Below are 8737 nucleotides of genomic sequence, written 5' to 3'. Positions count from 1 at the left end.
TCCACCCACTCATCCACCTGTCTGTCAACCCGTCCATCCACTCATCCACCTGTCTGTCAACCCGTCCATCCACTCATCCACCTGTCTGTCAACCCGTCCATTCACTCATCCACCTGTCTGTCAACCCGTCCATCCACTCATCCACCTGTCTGTCAACCCGTCCATCCACTCATCCACCTGTCTGTCAACCCGTCCACCCACTCATCCACCCGTCTGTCAACCCATCCATCCACTCATCCACCCGTCTGTCAACCCGTCCACCCACTCATCTACCTGTCAACCCGTCCACCCACTCATCTACCTGTCAACCCGTCCATTCACTCATCCACCCATCTGTCAACCTGTCCATCCACTGATCCACCTGTCAACCCGTCCACTCACTCATCTATCTGTCTGTCAAACCATCCAGTCACTCATTCACCCGTCTGTCAACCCATCCTTCCAGTCATCCACATGTCTGTCAGCCCATCCATCCACTCATCCACCTGTCTGTCAACCTGTCCATCCACTCATCTACCTGTCAATCTGTCCATCTCTACCCACCTCTCCTCCATCTAGACTTCTAAGTGTTTCACTTTTAATCCATTCCTCCGTTCCCCTGCCCTTCCCCTTTGTCACTTAGCATGGAGCCCCTCCATTCCTCGGTGCACACATTTCTGCCCGTCCTCCCAGGTGTCCAGCCCTCTGCCTTTCCATGCTCTCCCCGACCACACCAGCCAAGGCCCCAGGCCCTGGGGCTCGGCGGCCCGCCCGGCCCTGCTCACTCACTTGCTGTCCAGCAGGTCCATGATGGGCTGCAGCACGTTGTCCGCGTCCTGGGCCACGCTGCTGCAGGCGCTGGCGGGCACGTTGCCCGTGCCCTTCACCTGGCTGAGGATGTCGCCCATCTGCTTGACGCACTCTTCGATGTGTGGCTGGAAGCTGGAGCACAGAGGAGGAGCTGGAGCAGGATGCCGGGAGCTCGTGTGCCCAGGGCCAGGGAGCGAGGGCCCAGAACCGGCCCGGGCGGGGAGCGTGGACGGCGGAGTGGACATGAGCCAGGGTCTGTGCGTTTGTTTCACCGTGGGTCCTGCTTGGTTGCTGTCACCCCTGCTTCCACTCATCCACCCGTCTGTCAACACGTCCATCCATGGATGCACACAGGGAGGCTCAGACAGGTGGATGGGCTGCCCACCTGGTCGCGAACACCCGGCTGAGCTCGTCCAGCACGTTGTTGAGTTTCACTTGAAGCTCCTTCAGGATGTCGCTGGCCTCCGTGTCGAGCTGGGAGGGAGAGACGCTGGTCGTGGCTAACTGACCACCCCCAGGTCCTGGGCGAGGCCTTATCTGGCCTCGGGAGAGGGCGTGGAGGGGCTCAGGGAAACCGGGGCGTGGTGGGAAAGCCGCCAACTTCGCCGTGCTGCCGTGTGGAGCTCCGGCGGGCCTGCAGTGTGTGAGCCCTGCCTCGGCCTCGTGAATGCGGGGCTGCAGTGTGCCCACTGCACACCGTGAGCCCCCCGCTGTCTGCCGGGCCTGGGCGTGGGGTGAGCCGCCGCCTCACCTCCTTCCCTCCCATGGCCTCGAACATCTTCTCCAGCTGCACCCGGAGCTGCTGGGTGTTGTTCATGAGGATGCAGGGCTGGGGGTGACAGAGGAAGCAAGGCTCAGACCGCTGTGCAGGGCCTCCCACCCGTCCACCCAGGGCCCTGGACAGAGTCAAGGGGGGTCTGGACACAGGGGTCCCTCAGGGTCCCCTGGAGATCCACAAGAACGCTTGGGCGCAGGCTCCTGGGGTGCAGGGAGGGGCTCTCTGGGGCCGGAGGAAGGACTTGGGTCATTTTCCCGGGCCCCAGCTGGGCCTGGGGGATCTAGAGCAGGGGCGACCTTGTCCCCACTAACTCTCCTGCACGGCCAAAGCTTTGCATGCTCACGACATCCCAAGGGCTCCCTGGCAGCAGCAGGGACACGTGGAGGTGTGCGCCCTCCCCCACCGTGCACACACGCAGGATCCCCACAAACACAGCCAGACACACAGACACACACATCACGCCTGCCCAGCCACACATGCACATGACACCCGTTCAACACAGCCAGACACACACTCACCCCCTAGTGAATCACACACACACACACACCCTCCAGCACTGAACACAACCGGACATACACACTCACACTTGCAGTCAGAGACACACTCACAGTGTGCCAATCAACATGAGACCACAAAGACATGCACTCATCCCACTCACCCGGACACACACACGGACACACACACACCGACACGCCAGACAAACACACGATTCTACACATCCAGTCAATGCAGTCTGATCTCACATGGGTGGACACACAGATCGACGTCGGAGCCCCGGGGAGCAGGGACCCTAGGGACGCTGGGCGGGGTGGGCAGGTGGAGGGACCCTAGGGACGCTGGGCGGGGTGGGCAGGTGGAGGGACCCTAGGGACGCTGGGCGGGGTGGAAGGGGCGCCGCAGGTCACCACTTTCTCCTTCTCCTTGGAGCAGTAGGAGGCGAAGTCCTTGGAGATGATGTCTGCGTACTGGAGGAGCACGTTGCTGATGGTCTGAGGGGGAGACAGGAGGTGAGGAGGGCAGAGCCCTGGGTGGGCCCTGGTCACCGGGTCCCAACAAGACCACTGGGGAGACCACGGGTGAATTTGAATCTCACGGTGCCTAAGACGGACACCGGGCCCAGTGAGCCGTCCACCCAGGACAACTATGAGGACACGGGGACAGCAGCAGACGGAGACCGTTGTACCCAGCAGGTCCTGCTCCTCACTGAAGCAGCTGACCATCCCATTAGCCTAGCCCCAGTCACAAGCATGGCCTGATCCCAAACTGAATGTCAGAGGTGACCTGAAATCCCCAACATCAACCCAAGCTGGTGACAATCCAGTTCAGCTCCAACCCTAGCCCAGCGATTCCAAGCTCACCCAGAGCCAAGCCTAGTTCTGCATAATCCCGTCACTCACACCAGTGGCAGTGCACTGGAAACCCCACCCCGAGGACCCCGAAACCTAGCCCTGACCATCTCGGATGCCAGTCTCAACTTGAGCAAATGTCGCTGCCAGCTACGTAGATGACCTGAGCCCCGACCTGAGTGCCCGACCACCTCACCTCCCGTGGACCCGACTCAGCGACACCACCCAGCTCCAGTGCTGCCTTCCACTCGCGTCAACCCCAACCCACCCTGCACCCCCATCGACTCCAGATCCCACCCCTGCCCCCCACCTTAGCCCTGACCTCAACCCCAACCCAACCTAAGCCCACATTCCAACCTCAACCTCAGTGTCACCGGCTCAACCCCAACCCCACCGCAGCTCCCACCGCCCGATATCCCCAGCCCCAGCCTGTAACCTCACCCCAGCCCTGACTTCAGCTCCGCCCTGCCCCACGGCCTTGCCCAGCCCTGCCCGCACCCACACCTTGGCAAAGCGCCTCATGTAGTGCCCCACGATCTGGGGGTCGGGGCACTCGAGCTTCTTGATGATCTCAAAGCTCTGGTTGAGCTGGGAGAAGACGTCCACCACGGAGCAGGAGAACAGGGCGTGCTCTGAGGTCTGCTGGAACTGTGGCGGGGAGTCGGGGGGGTGTCAGAGCCAGGCAGGCCCCCAGCCCACCCCGCCTAAGCTCCGTGGGGTGGCCGGGTGCCGAGGACCCAGGGCGAGTGCAGTGTGAGGTGATTCAGAGGTGGACTCCAAGGCTGTAGGTGGGTAGAGGGGTCAGGCTTGAGGAACTCACTTTCCACAGGTGTTGAATGAACAAAAGACTGTAAAAACCATGAGCAAGACCACGATAGTGGACACTCTGAGAGACCAAGATGGCGGACGTTTATCAGAGACCAAGATGGCCGACACTTATCAGAGACTGGCTTCTCTTCGAGAGCAATCTTTGCCCTCAGACTGGACCCCCTGGACTCCAGAGGGGCTGAGGTCACTGTGGGCAAACTGGGGGCTTGGTCAGGGGCAGCGCCTCACCCCGTCCTTCTTGTCCCGCTCCAGGGCGCCGTGCAGGAAGTCCCGGGACACCTCCTCGTTCTCATCCAGCCACTGGATGACGAAGGGCTCGAACCACCTGAAACAGCAGCCAGGGCAGGGCGTCGCGGCCGCGTCTCCCGCACCGCTGCACGGCCTGGCTCTGAGCAGTCCTGGGTGGACCCGCGCTCCGCTGCGGCCCCGGAGGCCTCTCCTCCGCCCTCCCCGCTGGGCCTCGCTGATCTCATCCGAGGAACGCACTGAGCGCCGCAGAGCAGCGAAGCTCAGACCCGGGCCACCCTGTCAGAGCGGCCAGCGGCGCGCGGTTTACCTTCCACAGTCTCGTTTCCTGGACAACTGGCCCGCTGCACCTGTGGGCTCCACGGCCCCAGGTTCAACCGACTGTGGCTTGGAAATGTTTGTAAACACTGCATTTGTCGGAATGAGGCGACTTTCTTCTTGTCACGGTCCCGGCACTGTGCCCTGACACCTCGCACCACACGGGCGCTCCGGGGGTCCCGTCACCCAGGGCGGCCCCGGGTGAGCAGGGTGATGCACGCACTTTTATGTACACACCGACACTCTGCAGAAGGGACCTGTGCGTGCTTGGACTTCGGCACCCACAGGGCGCCTGGAACCCTCCCGTAGACACAGGGATGCCGCACCATGCAAGAGTCCTCAGCAGCAGGCGGCCACCAGCCATCCTGTCCTACAGCACAGCCCGGCACCCGACACCCAGGCTCATATCCGGGCTCTGTCCCTCACCTTACTTTAGCCAGTCACTTGGTATAGTGTGTGCGCGTGAGTGTGTGTGTGAGTGTGTGTGAATGTGTATATGCATAAAAATGTGTGCATAAATGTGTCAGTGTGGGGCTGGGGATTTAGCTCAGTGGCATAGCGCCTGCCTGGCAAGCTCAAGGTCGTGAGTTCAGTTCCCGGTACCGGAAAAAAACCAAAAAAAAAAAAAAAGGACACTTGGGCCTGGCGTTGTGGCACACGCCTGTAATCCCAGCACTTGGGAGGCCGAGGCAGGAGTATCTTTGGGAGTTCAAGACCAGCCTGGGGTACAAAGTGAGCTCAGGGCTAGCCTGAACTGCATAGCGAGACCCTGTCTCAAAAAGACAAAAAAAAAGAAAAAAAAAATGTGTAAGTGTGAATGTGTATGTGTGAGTGTGTGTAAATATGAATGTGTGTGTGAACCTGAAAGTGTGTGTAATGTGAATGTGTATGAGTACGTGTGAATGTGGGTGAAAACGTATGTGTGCGAATGTGTGTGTGAATGTATGTATGAATGTGTGTGTGAATGTGTCTGTGTGTGTGAATAAGTGTGAATGTGTGTGTGAATGTATGTAAGTGTCATTGTGTATGTCAGTGTGTGTGGGGGGATACTGGGAATTGAACCAGGGAGAGCTGATCTACACTCCTAGCCCTTTTTATTTATTTATTTATTTTTTGGTTTTTTTCCGGTACCGGAACTTGAACTCACGACCTTGCGCTTGCTGGGCAGGTGCTGTGCAGCTGAGCTAAATCCCCAGCCCCGTTTTATTATTTATTTATTTATTTATTTTTGGTTTTTCCTAGCCCTTTTTAAAATTTTATTTTGAGACAGGGTCTTGCTAAGCTGCCCAGGCAGGGTCAAACTTGCGATCTTCATGCTTCAGCACCCCATAGTTGGAGTTATAGCCCTGCGCTGCCATGCCTGGACGTTTGGAGTGCTGAATCCGTGTGTATGTGTGTGTGTGTGTGGTGGGGTACTGGGGAGAGCACCCAGGACCTTCACACTGAGCTACATTCTAGACCTTTTTATTTTCATTTTTATTTTGAGACAGGGTCTCATTAAGTTGTTAAATTGCCTGGGTTGGGCTGGAATTTGTAACCCTCCTGCCTCAGCCTCCTGAGTAGCTGGGATTACAGGCCTGCACCACCGTGTCCAGATGCTTGGTATCTTTTAAGGCCTCCATTTCCTCATCCACAAAATGAAGATTATAGCACTGTCACCTCACGTCACAGACCGGCAAGAGGACCAACAGAGAAAATGTGCGTGGGCCGGTCCCCCAGGGCCGTCCCCTGTGACCGTGACTTTCTGGGGTCTCAGAGTCTGCAGCCCCAAGCTGGCTCAAGGACACTGGTCTAGAGGCCCAGCTGCGCCCCTGGCGCCAAGGGCGCTGAGCAGCTCTGCCCTCCTCTGGGGCACCTTCCGGCTGTCAGCACCCGGCCCGCTCGGCCCGGCCGGGCGGGGGACTTACGTGGGGTACTCAGGCACACGGTCCTTGAAGGCCGGCAGCTCGGCCACGTACTCGTTGTAGAGCCACTTGACTTTGAAGTGCAGGTTCATGTAGTCGGCGCTCTTGCACAGGCGGTGCTTGTCGTGCTCTGGAGGCAGACGCGTGGCTCAGCCCGTGTTCAGGCTGCCGCTGAGAGGGGCGCGGAGGCACGGGGACCTGCGGCCGCCGGGCCGGGGCTGTGGGGTCCCTGGACTCACCCTCCATGGCATACTTCATGTCTTGGGCAAACAGATTCCACATCACCTCGGCACTGATCTTTCCCACATTCAGCTCTTGGGGAAACCTGGCAAAGGTCACGGTAACGTGGAGCTGATGGACAGAAGCCGGGCGCAGGGCAGCACACGCGGGCCGGGAGGCCGCTTTCAGCTTCCCTCAGGGCCGCCAAAGTGCTGAGTGACTGCGCAGAGGCCTCGCTTCTGCGTGAGCTCCTGCCCACCCGCCTGTCCATCGGCCCCTTCATCCACCCAGCCATGGTCTGAACATCCACCTGTCTACCCATTCATCCCTCCTCCTATCCATCCGTCCATACGTTTATCTGTATTTATTTGATCATTTATCCACCCATTTCTCCATCTATCTTTCTGTCCACTCACTTTTCCACCTGTGCATCTGTCCATCCATCCACCCATGCACTCCACTCTTCAGTCCACCTGTTTAAATCTCTGATCACTAAGCAACCAACAGATGTTAACACCCCAAGTTCAGGGGCCTCTCTAGTGCTTGTGTCGGGCAGAAATAAAACCCAACAGCTCAAGCTGGGCGTGGTGGCGCACGCCTGTAATTGCAGCACTCGGGAGGCTGAGGCAGGAGGATTATTGCAAGTTCGAGACCAGCCTGGGCTACAAAGTGAGCTTGAGGCCAGCCTGAACTGCACAGGGGGTCCCTGTCTCAAAAAGTACAATAAAAAACTCCAAACAAACAAAACAACCCAATAGCTCATTCAGCTAACACAGATGAATACTACAGATACACAAATGCACAAACAGAAACTGTGCACGCACACAGACACACACACACTCAGTACTGCATACTGTATTACACCATCTCTTGCATAATATTGTATATTAAAGTGCATTCCACAATTATATACACTTAAACCTGTGGACTGCAACCATGCATAAAATCATATATACCCACACGTCAGATAAAACATAATTTATTGATTGATTGTCTTTTTGAGACAGGGTCTCACTATACAGTTCAGGCTGGCCTTGAGCTCACTTTGTAGCCCAGGCTGGTCTTGAATTTGCAATGATCCTCCTGCCTCAGCCTGAGTGCTGAGATTTCAGGTGTGTATTACCACACCGGGCCAATACATAATTTAAATGTAAAGTATTTGGTAGAGTAGCCCATAGAAAATACTTGAGTATTCTTGGTAACAAAAAAAAGTACTCAAGTAACAGTGCTGTTATTTATGAACGCACACACACACATAAACATTGTACACACATATGTCATTATTCATACAATCACACATGTACAGAGTACTTGTTTAGCTGGGGATATAGCTCAATGGCACAGTGCCTGCCTGGGAAGCACAAGGTTGTGAGTTTGATTACCAGTACCAAAAAAAAAATACTTGTTTAATTCCACCAGTGATTGCGTATATAGGCGCAATTTTATGTTTACCTTTGTGAATTATGTGCATATCTGAATTTCACACACACGTACAGCAGACTTCAAATATTTCCACGTACGCATTCATGTGCACCGAACATGATCACCTTCACACATGAGACACAAGTTTGTGGCGCGCACGCACACGCACGCACTCACTGGTTGAGGCAGGGGGTGTAGGAGTTCTTGTCCTCCTCAATGATGGACACGATGAGGGTGATGAGCTTGGACCAGAAGTCGAGGTTCTTGATGCTGGGGCCCTGCTCCTCCGGGGGGACCTCGCCCTTCTTGGCCTGAGAGGAGTCGGGGAGCCATTGGCGGGGAGCAGGGCTCGCCCCATCACGACTGAGGCGCAGGAGGAGGGCGAGGAGGGGCGCTGCCGACATTCCACGGGCTCAGGAGGTCACAGGGGAAGACTGGACTCCGGAGGCCCGGCCCCGCCCCAGCCCCGTCCCCGCAACTGCAGAAGGCGCCCGGTTTCCACACTCTCCGGATCGCGGAGCGGAAACGCGCGGGACTGAACCTGCCTGGACAAAACCCAACCCCGGGAGGCGGCCAAGCGGAACTGACTGAACGCCAAGCAAGCCCACAGCGGCGAACAGGAGCTGATCTCCTGCGTGGACGGGACGGGAGGAGCACCCCACTGAAGGGACGGGGGGAGCCCGGGCCAGCCCTTAGGGGCTGAACCTAACCAGCTGGGACAGGGTCGACATCCACACAGCGGAAACAAACTGACCTGACCCGAGCCCACCCCACCCCAATCCAGCTCAGCCCCGCTGAAACCAGGCCGGCCCAGTGCACCGGGACCCTCCTGAACCCCTTAACCGCCAGCCGGCCCAGTGCACCGGGACCCTCCTGAACCCCTTAAC

At 57.5% G+C, this 8737-nt stretch overlaps 1 protein-coding gene across 1 annotated transcript in view; it reads right to left on the bottom strand.

Annotated features, from left to right (window-relative positions):
- Unc13a (unc-13 homolog A (C. elegans)) overlaps nucleotides 1-8737 on the bottom strand; it is a gene marked incomplete at its 3' end in the record, with an annotated part of 44393 nt that overhangs the window by 15096 nt on the left and 20560 nt on the right. The window contains 9 exon segments of the mRNA XM_013507235.1: nucleotides 769-921; nucleotides 1175-1263; nucleotides 1541-1618; nucleotides 2473-2556; nucleotides 3418-3561; nucleotides 3970-4066; nucleotides 6213-6339; nucleotides 6449-6534; nucleotides 8028-8161. Coding sequence (XP_013362689.1) covers nucleotides 769-921; nucleotides 1175-1263; nucleotides 1541-1618; nucleotides 2473-2556; nucleotides 3418-3561; nucleotides 3970-4066; nucleotides 6213-6339; nucleotides 6449-6534; nucleotides 8028-8161 — 992 coding nt within the window.

The sequence above is a fragment of the Chinchilla lanigera genome, unplaced genomic scaffold, assembly GCF_000276665.1.
Source record: "Chinchilla lanigera isolate Chin_1 unplaced genomic scaffold, ChiLan1.0 scaffold00123, whole genome shotgun sequence".
NCBI lineage: Eukaryota > Metazoa > Chordata > Mammalia > Rodentia > Chinchillidae > Chinchilla > Chinchilla lanigera.
Note: the sequence above shows the minus strand (reverse complement) of the source record. Positions and strands in the feature narration are given on the sequence as shown.